This window comes from Leptopilina heterotoma, unplaced genomic scaffold (genome assembly GCF_015476425.1).
Source record: "Leptopilina heterotoma isolate Lh14 unplaced genomic scaffold, ASM1547642v1 Lhet_167, whole genome shotgun sequence".
NCBI lineage: Eukaryota > Metazoa > Arthropoda > Insecta > Hymenoptera > Figitidae > Leptopilina > Leptopilina heterotoma.
In genome coordinates this window covers 561,663-584,508 of record NW_025110883.1, presented here as the reverse complement: position 1 = coordinate 584,508, position 22,846 = coordinate 561,663, and the positions used below count along the sequence as shown (strand labels likewise).

General features: G+C 27.1%; 2 protein-coding genes across 9 annotated transcripts in view; both read left to right on the top strand.

Moving 5' to 3' along the window:
• LOC122499343 (potassium voltage-gated channel subfamily KQT member 1-like) overlaps positions 1 to 4,534 on the top strand; it is a 95,074-nt gene extending 90,540 nt beyond the window's left edge. For 7 of the 8 annotated variants that reach the window (XM_043607633.1, XM_043607634.1, XM_043607635.1 and 4 more), the window contains one exon: positions 3,228 to 4,534. In XM_043607633.1, the coding sequence (XP_043463568.1) occupies positions 3,228 to 3,445 (218 nt within the window). In that variant the 3' untranslated portion in view covers positions 3,446 to 4,534. Of the gene's footprint in view, positions 1 to 47; positions 104 to 3,227 lie in introns of all 8 variants that reach the window. The other variant, XM_043607636.1, reaches the window with a different exon arrangement.
• A 5,863-nt stretch (positions 4,535 to 10,397) lies between these two features.
• Positions 10,398 to 22,263, top strand: LOC122499364 (tyrosine-protein kinase transmembrane receptor Ror-like). The gene is made up of 10 exons (XM_043607673.1): positions 10,398 to 10,670; positions 11,443 to 12,316; positions 18,972 to 19,178; positions 19,405 to 19,496; positions 19,575 to 19,715; positions 20,226 to 20,388; positions 20,605 to 20,888; positions 21,063 to 21,236; positions 21,313 to 21,471; positions 21,562 to 22,263. Exons 2-10 carry the CDS (start codon positions 12,226 to 12,228, stop codon positions 21,883 to 21,885), a joined length of 1,635 nt encoding a protein of 544 aa, XP_043463608.1. The 5' UTR covers positions 10,398 to 10,670; positions 11,443 to 12,225; the 3' UTR covers positions 21,886 to 22,263.
• Positions 22,264 to 22,846: the final 583 nt, after the last annotated feature.

The following is a 22,846-nucleotide window of genomic DNA, read 5'->3' as shown; positions in this document are numbered from 1 at the left end:
TAGATGCATTGTAGCATGCAATTATTTAAGAATAATTGAATTTTCAGCTACATTCAACAATCGATCGTCAACCTCCTCGTTGTAGTGAAAAATAATTAACGCAGTAAGTCCTAAATCCTAATCATAGGCGAAAATTCATTTTTACAAATTAGAATAACCTACATTTCTGTTGCATTCCATTTAAACAAACAAACGATAAATAAAAAGATTTCTTCTTTTCCACAAATATACATACATATCTAATTATTTGGAAAACGTGCTTTAACATTTAAAAATAATAAATACAAAAAATACAGCTTTTAAAAAAGAGATTTAATTATTTTGTTTTATAGTATCACATTAGCAAACGTTTAAAAAACTGTCCACTGTATGTGATTGATCAATTTAATATCCATTTGGGATGCACCCTATATTCGTGACATAAAAAAAATGTCTCTCAAGTTCTGTATCGCTCGATTCACCAAATCCAATTGAATGTTGCACGATTGTGTTATAGTGTACACACCTCAAAATTAATCCCATCCCGGGGGAGAAATCAATCTATGAAATCTGAATTCTGCTACTTTCCGAGCACAAACAAATAAATAAAAGAATCGAAAAACTATTTTTAGTTCAATTTCGAAGTAGGGAATTAGAGACAATTATTGAAAAATAGTGATGAGTGGTAACAACCATGGAGGGAGTTTCAAACAAAAAACTACTGGTTATTGTTGTAATTACAACCATTGAGGTTAACAATAAATTATTGATAGTCAAAATTATTTGTAGCTACAATATTAGTACCTAGTAAAAAAATTAAAAGGAAGCATCAATCATTAATAAATGCAATTAGTATAGTAACAGTTGGTTTATTACTATAGTACCAAACATTTAAAGCTTTCGTAGTTGAAAATAAAAACTATTAATATTCCCTTTAATTTTTCATTTTCTCTCTTAAATGTTGCAAATTTCACCATAAAGAAAAACTATTGCAAAATCCAGTTGTCTTACAAGTAGAACAAGTAAATACAACACTTTCTTTAACAGTAAATTTAAATAAAACATTTTTGCGCCTCGCGAGACTTATTTTTGATTTAAAAAAGATCATTAATTTTGCTTTTCTCACACTCTATATATATTTATGTATATAGTTCGTTCCCATATTTTGTTCAGGATATCTGACTTTTAAATTCCCTGGAATTTCGAGGTATCGGATACGTTAAAGTCCAAAGCTTTAATAAATTATTCATCACTAAAAATTCTGAATAAAAGAGAAGAGAATTCAATATTTTTGTAAAGCAATCAATACAAGTGGGGGATTCGAAAAAAAGAATATTAATATTTAATCTCTCGTACCAAATGAGTTCAAATCGAAATAGAGAGATAAAGAGAGATAAAAAGAAGAAGAAAGAAAGAAAGAAGGAGAAAGAGAGAGAGAGAGTTTATAAAGCAACACGAAAAGTACACATTCCATGAATGTTCGCAATTAGTAAATAAACTTTCTACTTTATTCATTTTCAACTAGATATATCAATTTTCTGTTTTTAGCGACCTTTCCTTTCCAATTGATTCGATGAAAAATTAATTTGCCATAAAAGCAATCAATTGCTTCTACATTTCATAAAAATAGTGTGTAGAGAATTAATTTTTCATCGATATATAGTTCAATATATATGTTTATTTTATCATTTTTGCTATACGAACAAAATTTATTTTCATTACTTTTCAGGAAATAAAACCGAAATTTTTTTCGTTATTTAATAATTATTTAATATTTTTTTATCTCTTTTTAATTACGAAAATTATATAATTCATATAAAAATAAATAAAAAAAGGAGGTATTTTAAAGAAAAATAATGAAAATCATTGCAATGAGGTAGTTGAAATTAATGCAATATTAATATTTTGAGTTCAGGATTGTTTCGAGTTTGAAATTTGCATAGTCAACGAAAGGAAGTTTATCCTTAAAGTATAATACAATAGATAAATTTTGATAGAATTCCATGACAGTGTTAAACAATATAGAGTCAAACTTAGAAAGGTTGAAAAATAATTTTCTTTTTCAAAAAAACCATACCTATTAATAATTAAAAATTATTTAATAATATTTATGTAAGTTATGATCTTATATTCTTGACTTCTTTTCATTGTTAAAAAAAATAATTTAATTATATAACAAAATTTATTTTCGGTTTTAATTCCTGTCTTTAAAAGAGTCCTACTGCTAATAAGCCTATTTCCGCTAATAATTTTCTGAATGATGAGCCTTATTAAGAATGATATTTTTATAATTTTATAAAATCAAAAAATTATTATTTTTTCAATTTTATTAACAATTATAATGCAAAATTGCCAGAAAAAATATGAATTAGTAACTTTTTTAAAAATTTATATTTAGCCAAGCTTTTTACCTAATTAAATTTCTATTCAGTAGAGATAACATTTAACACATTTAATTTACTTTTATTTTAATGTTTAGCCAGAATTTTCATTAATTCTTTCTTTCTATACTTTTGAAAGATAAATTATATATTAATTGAAAATTCTCCAATAAAATTAGTTCCATGAATTTCGGCTTAATAATTCGGCTAAATAAATATTAGCCATATTTTTATCCAACCCAATTCTGTACATTAAATACAATGAAAAATAGTTTATTTGATTCAACATCTGTTACTTGACTATTATTAAATTAATATTTATTTGAACCGAAGCATTTTTATTAGAGTAAAATAAACAATATTCAAATATAAAAATTTTCATTTGATCCCAATAATAATAATAATCTATTAGAAATAAGGATGTTCTTATTTAATAATAATAATAATAATAATTAAATATCAAATTGCGAATAATGTAAAATTTTTCCAGTGGTGGCTACTTTTAATTTTCTACCATCACAGTTTTTCTGCGGATATCAAACATTTTGATTCGATTATTGGCTCAATTTGATATCCTTAGAAAAACTGTAATATTATAAACATATTTCTCCAATAATTCCTATTTAACTTTTGATATATCAATTTTCTGAAATTCTATTATTTCTTTGCAAGGAAATCTCGCAAGGCAATTAAAAAAATATACTTTTCATTGTATTTTGAATACTTGAGCTTGACAATAATTTTAGTATATGGCACATAAACGAAAGAGGCTGGACATTGTATTGTCCGGTCGTTGTATGTGAATGTGAACACGTATGTGTGTGTGAGTTGTTTTTTTTATCAATAAATATCGCATTTCTGCTGTAGGTACGACGGAAAATTCGCTGCCGTCGGATATTGATGTTGAGTATGAGGAAGAAGAGGAAGAGGAGGAGACCTCTTGTGAAAACATGGCCTTGCTCGGAACAACAAGGACTCAAATTATCGTGACTCCTAGTATGAGTCCGGGTCAAAGTGCGAGCGACCTAACTTTGATTGAACAATCTAGGGATTTGGACTTTCACGACCCCCACTCACGTTCCTAGCCGTAAATGCATTGGGAACTCTTGACAAATCCACTTGTGTCGTATGTCAATGACCATCCGCGAATGATGCATTCATATATATACGGCCTTTTCTCTTCCCTAACAGGAGCTCTTCACTTCAAAAACGATATGACAGGAGAGAACTAATTGAGTGAAAAAGAAGAAAAAATTTTCAAAGGATCATCAAGAAAATGTGCAAACATTTTACTCCATCGGAATATTAATATTTCAATTCCCATAACTGTCTTCGCGTTGAGGGAAAAAATGTGTATCCGTTAGTTACAATCTATTCAAAAAACTTCAAGTTTATTTATTTATTTACCGCACAAAATATTATATTTTTATTGCAATTTGTAACTGCAAAATATTTCTTTTTAAATTACTTTAAACTTGAAAATTGCTTAAAAACATTTCAATTCTGAATATAATTTAAATTAGAATTTTGAACAAATGTAACTAGCAACCTTTTTTTCCCCGCGTTGACATCTTATGACGCGAAATAAAATAAATCCACGTGCAAATAAACATTCATAATAAAGACTTGAGGACTTGCCTCAAAAATAATTTATTTTAAAAAAAAGTTTAAACTTGTAAATAGAAAACGCTTTAAAAAAAATAAATTATATGCTTTCAATGAAAGTAAAATAAAAAATGTCACAAATCTGGGGCAATCAGCGAATTAATTTTTCAGTTTATATAAAAATTTTTCACTTTTTAGAAATTTTCGAGTTTTCTACATTTATTTAAATATGTAGATTCGATTGCTAAATCAGTACGAATTAATGAGGAAACACCAATTAAATTTTAACACTTCTCGCTTTTCGCGATTTATATAATATACGTATATAAAAAAATATATATATATTTCCAAGCAATTCGACTATTGCGTTAGTGAATTTTATTCTCTGCTGTAAGACCAATGCCAGATTTGACGAGATTTCAACCGTTTTTTCATACAAGAAATGCGACTCTTAATTTTTCTCGTTAATCCACTGACAAAATTTTTTATTCAATTTCTAATTATAAAATTTTTGAAATAATAAAAAAATAATAATGTGTCTAATCTTCTAAAAAAAGCAAACTATAATTACCTACAATAAAATTAGAATATAAAATTAAAATAATAAAAACAAAAGAAAAGTTAAAAATATTTCTGCTAAAACAAAATTAATATTACAAGTAATTAAACAATTATTAAATTCAACTTAAGTAGGTAATTAAAAATTCATCTATTTGAATATTTTAGAAAAATTTAATAGACAATTTTTTTATGCGTATGATAATTATTTTCTGTATATTAATTTAATAAAACAGTGGATGAATAAGAAAAACAAGTGTCAACTGGTGAAACAAAAAACTACACAATAAAAAATTAACTTAGGGCACAAAAAAGACGCTTATATTATATTTACATAACGTTGCGATAACATAATAGCCTACTACTGATCTTATAATATTATACGATATGTAGAGAGTATTTAAAACACAAGTCCTATCTGAAATTTAGACAAAAAATAGTATTATTAAGCAACAAGGGCCAAAGGCAGCCATTGTTTGCATTTGCGTTTGCAGCATTCGTAACCGAGTGCTCGCAAACATCAACGAAAACTGTCTGGCTGCTTTGCACTTTGTTACTTGCGATACTTTTTATTCCAAAGGCACAAAAGAGACGATTTCAGATAGCAGACGACGGAGTAAAAATCATCCACTTGTTCACCTTGTGCGAAAATGGCATTTATTTTTTCCCTTGGGCAAAAAAATTTCTGTCATTTTCGTACGGTCGATCAAATGAATGGATTTACACCCTGTTATTTCCTATCCAAAAGCGCCATGTTTATGCTTATGGAATAAAAAATTTATTGTATCCTTCATTTTCATAGTCTGAAGAATATTTCATAATAATAACAATAAAAATTTTCGATCCCCCTACCCTAAAAAAAATCGAAACAAACTATTCCTTCCTTTGCTTTACAGATTTGTGGGATCATGAATTTTAGATGAAAAATAAATAAAGCGAGCTATTTAATCGTATTTTCAATGTACAGATATTCATTGTGTAAGTAATCTATGTTCGTCCAATGCGAAATAAAATCATTCAATAAATATTTAACAACCATTTCTTTAGAAGCAAAAAAACAAAAAAATACAGCTGTATTGTTTATTAATCATAAAGTAAATGATTCCATATACGAATTTTTACATTCACAGACTTTTTCTAGAATAATAATTAAAAAAATATTTAAACATTTGCAGAAAAAATTGCTGGTTAGGTGAAAGAACATGCTTTGGTTTTCAACACCATGACAAATCGAAATTGAAATATTTCAGGAAAATAACGCGTCAAAATCGAAAAATCTTCTACGAAATTTTGATAAGATGGTTTCAGTTGTACATAATAAAATTTTCCTTTTTCACGTGTTATATTCTTTAACGCAAAGAAAAACATTTCATGGTCGACTTGTCATTTATTTCCTAACCAAACACAGATTTTATATGTTTATGCATCCAACGAAATTAGGAAACGATTGGAATTTATTTCTTGAATGATTTTTGAATTTTGAAAATCCTTTTGTGGATCGTTCGAAACATTCCATTGCTACGTATTATTACATTATACGTTTGTAAAAAACAAAAAATATACTTGCTACATATTTTCTTCTCAGGCAGTAGAATTTCGAAATATATTTATAATAAAAGAAAGTGATTATCTTTTTGAGATTTCCACTTGGGTGAAAGGGAATATTTGACTATATTCGAACTTGCAAAAAAATCCCTTCTAATTTTACGGTAATTACATACTTAATAATTAATCTACATACTTTTTTCGTTACATCTACTTTATGACACAAAATTTATTATCATAATTCCTTTTCTTTCCTTTTTTTTTCCTTTTTTTATTTTTATTCAATTTTATTTCATGAAATAGGGCAAAACACTTTTTACCAAAAAAATTATTTGAAAGTTTTACGCTTATCAAATAATAATTATTTTTTAGAATTAATGAAAAAAATTATTTTTTATTCCGTAAAAAAATCATATATTCGTCCACGAAAAATCCAACAGCATTTATATATAGTTCTTAATGCTTGAAAAATCGTGACTGCGAATAATTGGAAAAAATCGTCCGCACAATTCAAAGCTTAAAAGACCAGACAAAACTGGAATCAAAAGCCATAGCACAATAAAGCGTGATTAATAACGAAAAATATTTCCCTTTTTCTTTTGTAAAAAAGAAAAAAAACAAAAACAAAATTCCCAAAAACTTATTTGATAAATCGCAAAAATATGCGTTCGATAAAATAAACTCGATAAAATAAAATTTTATTATTATTGATTTATTTTTTAAAACGTTAAATGCAAAAAATTACTCTCGTAAGAATAATTTAGTTAATTAAAAAAAAGTATTATTTAGTAATTATTAATTAATCATTATTAATTAAAGGTAAATATTTATCGATAATGATTAATATATAATTAAAAATTTATTATAATTTATTCATTAGTAAGGTGTGGCAAATGAATAAAATCCCTTAAATATTTTCTTAAAATATGTATTTTGGAGCAAAAACTTTTGTTTCAAACCTTTATCCCCAAAATACAGATTTTAAGAAATATTTAAGGCTTAGCCACACTTTAGCCTCACCCTATATTCATAAGCATTGCTATATAATTAATTATTAATTTATTAATTTACTATTAAATAATTATTAATAAGAGAAATAATTAACATTTTTACTATTATTGATTTAATTTCCTTAATAGAACAGAGAATTAGTTTTTATGAGAGTAATTTTCTTTTTTTAAATTAATACTAATTTATCAATTTTATAAAATCAGAATTTATAGGAAAAACGAATTTTCTTTTCTTTTTTAATAATAGAAAAAGATGCCTAGTGCGATGCGCACATAATGCGACATTTACATAGCCTCAGAGGGACCAGGGATGAAAAGCGTAGCATAGTTTTCATTATTCACGGCTAATCTCAGATATGGACCTAATTTTAGTAAAAATCTGATTCTAAGAATTTTTCATCAAACAGAAAAAGACAAAAAAATCACACTTTGTATAATCGAGATCTACGAATGTCAAATCGTTTTTCACAAGTCGGCTTTTAAACATATTCAATTATATTAATCATTTATAATCATTATTATTATTTTTATTTTTATTATTTACGAGCGCATTAAAATACATTTAGCAACGAACATTTTAATAACGTTTAATGACCTCTTTATTCAGCTGATGATCGACAAAGAGAATAATGTAAAATATAACAAAAAAGAGGAATAACACTGCGGTGCAGAGTAAAATTAAATACCTAATCTATTAATAATTAGAAAAATACAGATTTCAAAAATTTCGTCAATTCCTCTAATGTCGAGGTAATTATGAGGGTGAGATTGAAGGGATTAATCAGAGGATTATTATGTATGTAATTTAAATTCCAACACCAGATTTACAAAAAAAGGAAGAAAGAGAGAAAGAACAGGAAATAAAATAGGCGATCAAAGAAGAACCTTGTAAACAATTGAAAAGAAGGATTTGAAAATCTGAATAAATATATACATTTATTTTATAAATATTCTGCAATTTTTTCAATCCCTACTTGTTTTAATTATTTTGTCATTTAATTAATAATTTTTAAATATTTCTATGAGCATTGAAATTATATTGCTTTGGTGAATGTTAAAGTATTTTTAGTTATTTCTACTTAGGAGTGAAAAATAGTAAAAATAATATTCTTCTTAATTATTGTTTCTATTAATAAAGGATTAATTTATTTATTCATTATGAAAAATAACTTGAACAATAATTTCAAAAATTATTTTCAAATAATTAAAAATTATTTATATATATTAATTTACAACTCGTAAAATTTTCAAAACATCAAATAACTAAAAGTTTGAAAAAGTCAAAAAAACTCTTCTTCAAAATATACAGTGGATTGTATACAGAAAATAAAAGAACAAGAAAACTTGGAACACTTACACACGCACACATGTAAAAATGAAAAACTTGGGTATAATATGTTTGTCATAAAAATATTGATTTACGTTTGTATATATGTTACTCGGGACGTAATCTGGAGGAAAGAAATATTATTTTTCCGTTTTCGAATAAGAGAAATCTTACCGGGTGGGTCACTTTTGGAGCGCGTGTACCCGAAATAACAAACACTTTCCATCCCTGTGTGCGCTGCCGCTTTATTATTTTAGACCCTAATCCATCTGTGAAGTTAAGAATCGCCGACCACTGAAACCCGTTTCTGCTCATGCATACAAACGAAACCCATCCATTGAGCAATTTCCCATCACAATTAGAAATTTTATAGCCCACACTTCTAATTTATCAAATTCCAAGTTTCAAGTGTTTCAAATCGACGTCGAAAAAACACTCACACTAACACTCCTTCCGCATTAATTCCTCTATCGCAATTTTATTTTTAGTTACATTTACGACGCAGTATTTCAATATAAATTTTTAAAAGACTATATTTTCAAAAAGAAGTAAATATTAAATTTTCTATTGAAACAATTAACATTCGTTTTTAGAATAGTAACCGAAGTGTTCAATGTATTGTAAAATTGATATATAGAATTGAGTGACGTTCAAGGGGATTTTTTTCTCTCACCAAAACTGTCTGAAGTTATTCTCGTGTCCAGGTGTGATTCTGTAACGTTTCATATAAACATACTTCCGAGCCAAGTTCTCTTAACGGCTTTTTCTCTCTTCTTTTCATTTCTCTACTCCCCTTCACTCGATATTGTATCTCTTTTTCCGAAACAATCCCCACACATACTCAGACTAAGGATTTCTCTTGAAGAACCACTAATTTTACCTCAAATGTAAAAATAGTTTACAAATATTCTTCTTCACGTCAATCTAATTTATTATACTTTTCGAAAGAGAATTAGCGCGTGTCATTGACCTTCAACTTAAATAAAAAATTCATTTTTTACTTTTTTTGTAGTGTTCAGTTTTAATTGTACTTATTGATATTATTATGTGAATATAAATAAAAAATATATGAAGTGATGAATTTCTAGCACTAATTAACTTTTAAGTTTGTACAAAAAGATTATTAATTTTGTATTGTATCTTGCCATTGACTCACTTCCGAAATATTTTGATAAATGGTTTAAAGATTTGTCCCTGAGTCAAAGGACAATTTGTAAGGAATTCGCGATAAGTTTCTTTAGATACAGCATTCATTATCGGCAGGAAAGAAATATTTTGTATACGAGTGACAGCGGTGGGATTTGTTATCTTTACCATGCAAATGCATAAAAATAAAATTTCAATTCTAGTTTTTGGCTCAACTTAATAATTCCTCTTTACACTTTTATTTAAAAAAAACTCTTGTCTTTAGTTTTATCAAAAAAATTCCAGTTTTTAGTTATTCGTTTACAAAAATCCCAGCGTTTACTAACAACCATATAAAACAAAGAGAGAAAAGTCCCTTATTTTAAATAAAACAAAAAATGTAGAGTTTCTTTATTTCTTTCTCCATATCAAGAGAAAAGAAAAAAACAAGAGCGCAGTAAAAATAACAATAAAATAAACAAAAATATGAGATAAAAAGTTGGAAACGAAAGCTCACCTTCGGAGCGTCTGGACCAAAAAGAGAAAGAAAAAATTGGGGAAAAAAGAGAGAAGAGATCAGAATATTGCAAAATGCACGATAAAATAACGTGCTCACGATAAAGTGTTTACTGTTATTAGTGAATATAGAAGAGCACGTGGCAATGATATTGAGAGTGGCACGAGCAACCCCTCCAAGAAGAAAAGGAGGCAAAATCTCAACTGTTGTAACAAAACTGCAGCACACACTCTCTTGCTGGATGCTTCTTTATAAATGCTTTAAAGAATATTGTGCCGCGCGTAAATGTGTGTGTAAGATAACACAGTCACTAAAACGACAGAGCCCAACATTAAGAGGGAACACCGAACAAATATGTGCGAGGGAGTTCTCTAGCTTGAAGGCAGTCAGTCAGTTTCAGTCAAGAGAGTGTGGTCACCATTCTCTTCTTCCCTTTTTTTATTACTTTTTTATTACTCTTTTCTTCCGCGACATATGACATTTACAGTTCGCGATTTTTTCTTTTCTCCTCCTTTTACAGGATGCGCGAAACAAACAAATTTTCAATATTTTCCGAAAAATAAGAAAAAATTTCGTGCAATTTTCCATAAAGGAGAAAAAAATGGCTTTAAATAGTGAAAAAGGTATAATATTATTCAAGTGATAAAAAGAATAAACAAAAAATAGTGTAGAATTTTCAAAATTTAGTGCAAAAATAGGGAGATATGTAGTGAAAAACGGATGACAATAATAATTATTATTTTGTAATGAAAAAGACTGTAACAATAATATTGTGTAAGAATAATAACCATACATTAAAATCTGAATGAAAGCAACTAAATTTATAAAATTTTATTACTGAGTCATAATAATTTTATTGTTAAATAATATTGAATGCAACCCAATTTTTTAAATCGAATTGCATTCCAACAGATTCTATTCAAGATAAACTTCAATAAAAGGAATAATGAATTAAAAATAAAAAAAATAGTTAATGGCAACAAAACAGAAGAGAATATATTATTTTACCGGTGATTTGTTTTTCCAAAACCTTTTCTTTGAACCAAATTACAGTCGAATTTTAATTATCCGAACTAATTGGGAGCAGAACCAATCTTAATAATTAAAAAAAGGATAAAAAATAACATTTTCTGTAAATTAAATGTCAATATGGTAATTGACATTATTTTACCATTTTTCATTAGTTATAAATTTTACTAATAAATTAATTTATTTGATTTAGTCAGACAATTAACATTTATTAATAAACATTAAATTTATCATTAATTACCACTAATTCTTTGGCATATTTTTGTCACGTATATATTTTTTGGCGCTATTATTATTATCATCCAGTTTTCAAAACAACGAAGGAATTGAAAATAAAAAGAAAAATATTCGCATTATCTTTTTCAGAACTCGTGGAGTATGATAAAAAGAAGTTAAAAGACAACGAAACGTTTACGATAATAGTGGAAGAAGAATATTTTTAGTTAGAAAGTTAAAGTTAAAAAGAATAAGAAAGAAGTGCTTGTCGACTGTTCAATTGAAATAAAGACAATAAATCATCAATTGCGCGTGTACAAAGAAAGTGTTATAAAAAGAATTGAGAGGAAAAAAGAGAAGGTGATAAAAATAAATCAGAATCATAATATTAATTACACCGTGTGTTAATGAAATAATATAAAAGGGTGAAAGTGAAAAGAAAAGATTAATTTACAGAAAAGAAGAAATTAATTTTAAAAAAATCCAAAAGAAAACGATCAGTAATGTTTAAGAAAAAATAGCATTTGCTTATTATCCATCATTAATTTTACCGAATAAGAAAAAATTGCTACTATTATTATATATACACCATATTATCGCTTCGTAAGTCAAGGAATTTATCCAATACAAATAGCGACGAGAATGCTGATTATTCATGTTTACCAGACTGAGAGGAAAATTCTATTTTACCCGATTTTTTCTCTCTAGAAGTTATTTCTTTTCTTCCCTTTTTTGGGAGGCGAATCAAAAGAAATTGCAATATACATAAGAGAAAAGCTTTCACGTATTTAATAATATAAATTAACACCAGAATGATAATTATTCCTGTGTCGGTAAATAATTTTTATATACGTATATTTATATATGTGAGGTGAAAAAGTGCTAAATGAATAGCGATTTAACGTCCTTTCTTGTACAAGTCAAGGCCTCAACATGATTATCACTAATAACCGCGTCAAAATGATAATTAGACGCAAAAAATCACCGAAACGGAGGGGTATATCTTCGGCAGAAATTCACGCAGGTAATGTTTTCACGTTTAATTGCAAAATTAATTATTTAGTTAAAAATTATTATTACTTATTGTCATAGTATTATTTTACTAATATTGGCTTTATTTATAATAACAATAGTCTTTAATTTTAATTTGTAATTACTACCTAGTTGCTACCATTAATGATGTAACTAACTGCAGTTGTCAATAATTGTAATTTGTAACTATTGGTAGTTATGGTCAACACTATTAAAAAGTTGTTGCTAAAAATAATTCTCAACACAAAGCTTTGAAACGACAATTGATAAATCTTACATTTAATAACAAAACTTTTGCCGGAATATTTGTCTTGGAAGAAGTTTATTTCTTTAGAACCCCGTTATTTTTCAATTGGGGAGTGTTTACTTAAGATTATTCATGTTCTCAATGCTGTTTCAACATTCACTCAAAATTTTTGAATTATTATTTCATGCCTTGTCTATTTCTCAAAGTTCGCACAATCTGTTTTCTTTTTCTTGAAAAAGTAACAAATTCTAACATTTTTCTTCTATCTGTCACAACAATAATGTTTCCTTTAAATAAATCTTTATAAGTAAATTGACGTTTTTGTATTTAATAACCATACGAATTAATTCATCGTCTTATTATCGTCCAATTAATTAATTATAATTACTAATAGTTTTTAATTAAACACTGAGAAACATTAAATAACTATAAATTCTATACTTATAGAAGACACAAATTATAATGAATCAACAGGTGTGTAAATCATGATAGAATGTAAATGTTTATACTTGACGTTTTTATGCAATATAGTAAAGTTTAAACTCTCTATTTTATTGGCTCTAAATTATACTAGTTCATTAATTTTATTTGATATTCACGAGTTTATTGTTGTGAAAATCATAACCAAGCACTTTAAAATAATGATCGTGTAACGTGATTTAATAGTCAATATGTAACATGTAAAATTTACAGATAAAATTTTCAATAAAGTATAGTAATCATTTTTCGTTCATTAATCCTTTTATATAGGCATACACAACCATGTAGAACTTTTGTAACAATTGGAGTAAATTGTTACATTTACAGTACCTACTCCAAATTTTATTATTCATTTAATTATCTGTCTTCTTTTTTCATCCAATTTTATAGTTTTTTATTTCTTTCACTGTTTTTGTCAAAAATGTCAATTTTCCATACTGGAAATCTAATTTTTGAAAATAAATCTTTCTAAATTTGTAAATAAACGGAAGATTTCGCGTTACAATCGGGAGATTATTAATTAGTTGTAGTTAAAAAAGAGAATATAATATAGAAGATCACCTTTAGCCACCCACACAAACATCTGCAATGAGTCGAGTAAATCTCAGTAAAGCTGCTGCTGCTGCTGCTTCGCCCACATATAACAATGTTCAATTCATTACACACGGCCCACCCAAATTGTGTCTTCTGGTACTTCCCTTCCGATATATATTATACTGACGGGAATACACCTTTCATAATTTTTACAATGACATGATATATTTTTAAAAAATAGTCCCAGATTCTATATCGACATGTCCAATAACACTTAATTTTAATATTTAAATTTTGATTCTAAGTTAGAAATTCACAAAACACGATTGATAACAATAAGAAACATAATTGTATTTTGAAGAAATGACAAATGGCAACTCATCAATTTTAACTACTGTAGATTATAAAACTATCATAAATAGTAACTTCTATAAATTCTATTTTAAATACCTTAAATTGTAACTATATCATTCTTTTCGAATTAAGAAATTTACTATTTTTTGAAACAACAATCGTTTATAAGAAAGCTACCGAAAAATACCATAATACTTGGAATTATTAAATTTTGTAATACTCCGAACCTATTTGGTTAAAATTTATATTTGAAATAATTCAACCATTTAGTTAAACGAACGTTTCTGCCTCAAATATTCTGTAAGCAAAACATTGCTTAATGAAGTTGAAAAACTTTTAACATCACATAGACATAAAAATTTTCTCCTCGAATCTAAGTAAATAACGGTTGTTACTTTCCTCTTGATGTAAAAAAATCTCCGTCCCACTTATTTCCGCGACATTTTCCTCATATATTTATTTTCTCCAAAAAGAATTTACAAATACTTGTTAAAAAATATCCTCAACTATAATTTCTACCACTAGTTAGAAGTGTAAAATTAATAATATAATTACTTGGCAGATGTTTTTTATTCAGGCTTACATAACCCCACCGGCAATTTTCTGTATAAAACAACATCTAAACTCGATCTCGTTTAAATCTCTGCAGTCATTTGTAAAACACTTACAGAGCTGCCGACAAATCAGCACAAAGATCCCATTGTACAAAAGTTCTAGTCGGTTTTGCAACTGTATTAATGAGTATCATGAAGATCCTCGAGATTATTCCTGACACAGTAGCTCTTATGTGGTCTTTGGGGAGACTAAAAAAACAACTAAACAGGTAATTTGACATTGAAGCTTAAAGAATAGCAATTATCAACAAATTCCAAAACCAACAACAACCAACTAGTTTCAAAACTATCAAAAATTAAGCCATATTTGATCACATAATTTATTATTCCAAGATAATACAAATTTCAAGTTTAATCTACCGAATTTTATCTCCTAACCTAAATTATCTAGGGCAGATTAAAAATAATTTTTCATCGCTCTTTCTTTTTAAACTTTTTTTTTGTGAAGAAGAAAATATTCCATTTCTTAAAAATAATAACCAAAGTGGAGAATTAATCTAAAAAGGCCAAGTATAACGATCAAGAAAAAAGTAATCGTCTCTTTTTTTCTTGTTGTTTTGTTTCATCGGATTATGTCCCTCAGGAAAGTGTATAAGTTATATAGTAGGACCTCCAAGAGTGTCAGTGAGATAAGTTTGAATTAGAAATCAAAGATAATGGGACTCTATCTTAAGCTAATGCTGAAATTGACAGTTGAAAATTGTCGATAAGTTGCTTCACGCATATTTAAATCACACCAACAGATTATTATATTATTGCTGTACAAAAGTATACGTGATATTTTGTAACGGATGATTAATAGATCATATACTTCTAAAATACGGAAGACATATATGAATTCATTATTTACATCTTATCCGATTTCTACGAATAACATCATCGAAATAACAATTTTTTTTGCTTCTTTCATCAATCATTCTTCTATAATTATTGGCTAATTAGTTCTAATTCAATGAAGTCTTTCAAATACTTGTACTGCATTCTCTCTATTTTTCTCACTAATAAGAAGGTCTTGCTTTTTACTTACTTTAGTGCACCGTCATTGTTTTTAAAGTATAAATAGTAGATATTTTCAGAAGTAAATTATTTTTAAACAATTGAATTTAAATATTACAATTGCTTGCAAAATACAAGTAAATTTACCTTTATTTATTAGAAAACTACTCAAAAACTACTAGTTCAGATTTAGAGTAAAGTACATAAAATTAATTAATTGTAAATAATTTAAAACCAATTTCTTTAATGTTAAATAATTTAATAAATGAAAATCTTTTAAAAAAGAATGGGTATTATTTTCATCTAAAGTATCAAGACAACTTTTGAAAATGGAAATTGTCAAATTGTGGCACATTTTCACTGAATATACATACATATATATATATATATATAACATATAATTTTCAAGACAGGGTCTTGCAAGACCACTGACCGCGGAGATAAAGCTCTGACCCGTTACAAACCCCAAGCACCAAATGAATGCCTTCTCTGTCTCTTTAGCCAACGTTCAATTCAAATAAGCGACCCTTTTCCCTCCATATACAATTTACCCTGGAACATCTTCTTTTATTTAAATATATCAAAGTCATCTATATAAACATTTTGCTTTTTTATTATTTTTTATATTATTATATTAATAGACCGCTTTTCCTATTCGCTTCATCCTTAATTGCATATCGATTTCTGTGACGAACAAAAAATATAGTAAAAAAATACATGGAATTCGATACCTTAAAAGCCCCATTCTGAAATCATTATAGGAAAATGAGGGTTCGTATTTCTCTTTTAAATTTCAATCTTAACATAAAGGTCACTTTTTTCTAACTTCTTATTTAGAAATTACTAATTGATTCATATAAAGTAAATAACAATTTAAATTTATCATTAATTAATTATAATTACTACATTACAATATATTTTTTATTATATTATAATATGATAATTATTATTAATTAATAAATCAAATCTTTGAAATTCGAATCCAAAAATATGTTGTTTTCTTAAATTTTGTTTTTTCACATCGAGTTATTTTAAAACAGAAGTAATCTTTAATTGTTCTGTTTAGCTATAGCAGCATCGCGGAAAAATTAGTTGTCACATTCATTATCAATATTAAAATGTTTAGTTTACTATATATCTCACTAATGTGATGACACTAATTCTAAATGTCTTTAATCTAAATGTATCTAATTTTAATGAAAGATTTCTTTACTAAAAATCAAAATTAAAACTATTTTTTAAATATTTTTAATCTGCACATGAAGAGGAATTTTTACTAATTTGAATGACTTCTCATTGATTTAAATTTAGAGTTAATACAAACATTGACGACTGTTCATAAAATATGTACAAAGAAGTATTAACAAATTCTTAAATTGACAATTTTGTTAAAAATTAAAATAAATATTTCATGATTTATTTTGTAAAGTTCTTAAAACAATTTACGTTTTTGTTTAATGATGAAGAAGTTAATATTTAAGATTTGAAAAATTTCGTTTTTTTTTGTTTTTCAGCAGTGGACACAGGGGGCATTTTTTTAATTAAATAACGCGTGGTAAACAAAGCCATATGATTTCTTCGGTCATTTCACAAAGAAACTATTACGTAGCATTAAGTAGTATTATGAAGAACTTTGCTCACATTCATCTTCGTCCTCTCGTAAATAATAATCGTTAAGATACCTTGGGTACATGTCTCTTAAGTGATTCCGATTAAAAAATTTTTTAACCTCCATTTTACGTGCGCCATTTCCAATAATATATTGTAAGAAAATAATTTCAATTTTTTGCGTAACTGCATATCACTTCCACTAGATTATATAAATTTATATCCGATATAATACAGTAGTAATATTGAAAAACATTTATAAAACTCAGGTTAAAACAAATGAAAATAAAACTGTCAATAACATTGATAAAATTCAAAATCATCGATTCACTAAAAACAAATAAAAGTCTGATATTTTTAAACAACCAACAAAGATAAAAGATTGATTTGTTTTTTCCTATTTTCAAATTTCAAGTATTGTTTGAAAAACAATAGATGAAATTTATAATTAGCGAAAGTTTCAAGCAATGGTAGTTAGAGTAATTAAAAAAAATGCTATCCAACGGATCAAAATGTTATTTTTTACTAAAATCAAATATTGTACCGCAAAATAAATATTAACTATTAGGATAATTTCTATTCAACGAAACTAAAGACTACAGATACATTTCGGTGCAAAATTCAATTCAATACAAATTCTTCCTTCTAAAATCGAAATCCACTGGAAATTCAAAATAGCCTATAAATAGAAGAATTCCAAAACGATTTTTTTTAACTAAATAACTGAAATACTTCCTAAAACAAGTTATTTGAGTTTATTGACAATAGACGATATTTAGAAATTTTGCAACATCTACATAAATTGTGAGAGAAACAACAAAAACATATTATGCCAGATAAACAAAAACAAAATTTCACATTATAAATACGATAATGTCGTTCAAATGAAGGGACTTGATAAATAAACGTATCACGTTATCATGACATGAATGAGTATTAAAAATAAAATAAAATTTTTCTGATAAAATCGAATCGTGAATCTAATGAAATAGACAGTGAATGATGGAGAATTGCATATTCTGAATGAATGCACACTACTATATAATAAATTGGGCGTGCCTTTTAAATTTCTGATTCGTTAGCCATTTCAAATTATATATCCCTTCCTCTTTCCTCCTCATTTCAATAAGTTTTTTTTCATTCTTTCTCGCTTTAAATCTAAACGAAACTAGTTATACTAAATGTGCATTAAATTCTATATTTATAATTTGCAATTGCATTTATATTTTTTTTTCTTTTTTTTTGTAATTTCATCGCGATTAATGAAATTTAATTGACCTTTCGGATCATTAAAAGATGACACGTTAGAAAATTTTTTAAATAATAGAAATAATAAAAAATTATCTTAGAGTTAGTAAATTCTTCTTAGATGACAAATATTTTATTGACTCGATTCAGTTAAGGCCAATTGATTAGAAGGAATTATAAACAGTTATTATATAACTTTAATGTTATTTCCATCTGATTATTATTTATTTTATTAATTTAATCATACATTCACAGTTTTTCTAAGAATAATTGAGACAAAAAACGAATTAAAACGTTGCTTCGCAACATGTTGTCTCACTTTGATATCCTTAGAAAAGTGTTTGTAATTTTTAGTTAAAATAACATTTTGAAAAAATTACTAGTTTTATTCACGCAGCTTTAAATTTATTTTAAGAAAGAAATTCTTTTTAGGTTTCTTCTTAACTGTTTCAAATATTATTATTCTAACCATCACTATTTTTAATTATTATTATTTCAACCATTGTCAACCATAAATAGAAATTCTGAGAATAAAAATGAAAGAAAATAAATATTAAAAATTTCAGAATTTCCAACAACGACACACTCACCGGCACTACTGACAAGATTATCGAACATGGAGGCTGCACAAATTACAAATTGCATAGATACACCTGGAGTTTGTGGCAGTGAAGCTGCATGTCGGAAACTCGACGATAACACATCAAAATGTGTATGCCCCCATGATTTATCTCAACCTACACCCGACATGAAATGTCCGAATCGCCTTCTTGGTATGCAATCAATTGCTCTTAACTTACTTATCTAAATCTAAACACTCAATTCAATTATAAACATTCAATCCAAAAAGAATTAAAAATTAACTAAAGTGCAGTTTCCGTTTTACTTTCTAACTAGCAAAAATTACTTTTCCATTTTTCCAGGAATATTACATTTTTATTTAATTAAATAATTTAACTTTTTAAACAATTCGTTTATAATTTAAAATAATTATTTCAGTGCCTTTAACACCTAAACCAATACACAATATAATTCCCCCAAGTGGCAACATCACAGAAAGTACAACAACTGTTCTTCCCGAACCGGAACAGGTATTTATAAACAATATAGCAATTAATAACCAAATATTTTTTTTTATATCAATATTATAGGCAATAATTATTTTTCAGGTGGAACAGGCGAGACAAAAAGTACCTGAAGTAGTTGGAATAGCCGTTGGCTGTTTTTTAGTACTAGCGATAGTATCGAGCATAATATATTGTTATAAACGAAGACACTATAATGCGAAGTCCAAGCGAAACTCACTCGATGTAATGATTAATTTATTGTGTCATTTCAATCACATTAATGCCAAGAAACTTTAGCACGATTTTGATAACCTTGGCATACACTGTTTTGCTCAGTGCATGCATACAATTTACTGTGAAAAAATATATCCTATACATATATTTGTATAGTTGGAATTTCTCGAGGTTATATTCTTTCAATTAAAGAGATACCAAATTATATTGAAACTTAATTAAAAAAGTAGACTCAATTTTTGTTTTTCTTTAACTAATTAACATTAATTATATTTTGAATTTTGTATTTCACGATAAATAACTAAGAAAAAAACTAAAGATATGTATTATTATTTTAAAGAATCAATCAATATTCCTTCTCATAATTTCATTTACTATTTAAATCATAGAAAGATGAGGAGAAATTCAAAAATTCGTTTGCTAAAATTTCTTAAAAGAATATCTTAAAAGAATATCAAAAAACTGAAAAAGAAACACTACACCAAAGAAAAGAATATTATACTAAAAATATTTTTACAGAATATACCTCGAAATCTCAAGAAAAGTCTGTTATTGGATAGTAAATGCACTCGAAATCCCCAATATTTTGCATGCTCCTCACCGGAAGTGCCTCTACTTCAACGCGACTCACTTATGTTTCTACATGATATTGGCGAGGGTTGTTTTGGAAAAGTCTTTAAAGGTATTTATAAAAAAAATGTCTAATTTCGATACCCAACATTAATTTAATGTTTAATTTGTAAATAATAGTAAAGAAGTTAAATTCTCAAAAGAATATTGTAATAACATATGCAAAAATAATATTCAGGAATATTAATTATAATTAATTTTTTTTGTAATAAAATTTAAAAAATAATTTTTAACTGCAAGTATTTTATTCAAATTCTTGTGATTTCAGGCGAATTAAAATATGGCGAGTCAGTGGAAATCGTAGCAGTTAAAGTTTTAAAGGAATCGGCGTCGCGTGAAGTTGAGGATGACTTTATGAGGGAAGTGGACATAATGTCAACTTTTCGCCATCAAAATATTTTACTACTTAAAGGAGTTGTTTTAAGGGAAATTGGACACAGTCCATGGATGGTATTTGAATATATGCCATACGGCGATTTAACTGAAGTTTTAAGAAATAATTCACCCTACAATTTTCGATCATCCAGATCAGAATTGCAACCATTAACGAGGGTAATTTTATTTATTAGAACACTAATTCAAATATAGTACAATATTGACTCTACAAATGAAAATTATTGACCTAACATTGACCGAAATCGTTTTAACATTAAATAGCGATGTGCGCAAAAATGAAAGGGATAATGTTGCATGAAAATTAACGAAATAATTGATTCCAATTTACAGGAATCCCTGCATTGGATAGTAACCCAAATAGTGGAGGGAATGACATATTTATCAACGCAGAGATTTGTTCATCGAGATTTGGCATGTCGAAATTGCCTCGTGGGATATGATTTGATTGTGAAAATTGCCGATTTCGGAATGTCGAGGGACGTTTACACCTGCGATTACTACAAGGTAGGATCAAAAAGATAATCATATCGATATGCAAAAGCGCAATATATTATTAAAAACAAAACTAATTCTCTCACAGATGGGAGGATCGCGTTTACTTCCGGTACGTTGGATGTCCCCGGAAAGTGTAATGTACGGTCGTTTCACTTTGGAAAGTGACATATGGAGTTTTGGAGTGGTCCTTTGGGAAGTGTATTCCTTTGGGAAACAACCATATTACGGACACAATAACGAAGAAGTAATTTTAATATTTTTCCTCTATTTTGTTCTAATATTTTCTTCTCAAATGTGAATAAAGTAATAAAAATAGTCTCGATAAAATTTTCAGGTGGTTAAATTGATAACGCAAGGAATAATGTTACTCACACCGCCAGACTGTCCATCGTACATTTGTCAATTAATGAAGGACTGTTGGAAAACGGAACCGCGCGATCGACTTCGATTTCCGGATATTTTGGAGCATTTACGAAAAGCGGAGGAGGCATCTGCTCAAATGGAAACATTACCGCGACCACCACAAGGTCCAGTTACCATACGAACACCGGATGTTCTCGATCCCGATGGTTACTTGTTACCGGCACCGACGAAACCGTGCGAATATTGGCAACCATTGCCGCCAATTGCCGACGATCAAATTATAACTTGTACGTAAATTGGTAATTAATTCGATCGAGAGCAGTTTAAAAATATTCAATTCAAAGAATCCCTTTCATTTTTCACACTGTTGTCAAAAGGCGAACATAATTGCATAATATATTTATTAGTAGCCGTTAATATTTTATAGCAAAAACACTACATTAACATGAAAGGAATATGTACTTTGAGAATATTTTTTCGATGCATTATTGATAATTATTGATGAAAATATTATCAACATTTCACAAAGACTGTGCCTTATTAATACTCAAAAAGTGCGCTTAAAATTAAATTTGAGATGATTTTATAATGAAACTCAAATTAAAAACCGATTGACAAAATGCATTACAAAATCATAACTATTAATATAATTTTAAATTTCTAAGAATTCGAAAAATTATTGTAAACTATTTAATTATTTTAATTTTTCTCTTTTAAAAGAATATTGAAAATTATTTAAAATTTAATTAAATCTAATTTTAACAATTATTATTTTCGACAAACAAAATTATGTAAATTCGATAGAATATTCGAATTCTTAATTTATAAAAAAATTGGTATTAAATTATTTAATTAATTAAATATTATAATAAGTGTCTGTAATTAATTTTTCATCTAAATTAAATATAATTTAAAACCAAATTATCAAATTTATTTTTTTAAACAAAAAACAAGTATGCGACAAGAAAAAATTGTTTACATACAAACAATAGTGTATTTTTATTAATACAACTCACTATGTATATATTTTTTTACCGATATTTTTTCTTTATTTATGGAAAATTTTGCGTAATGATAAAAAGAAACTGTTTTATAGTATTTTAATCTCGCTATGGTAGAGTAGTATCAAACTTTGCCTTGCGCGAAGGACCCTGAGAGGTCAATCATGATAGGGGTCAAATAATTTTGTAACATTATACATATGTATACACTAATAACAACTAACTTCTTAAAAATTAATCTAAGATTCTTCCATT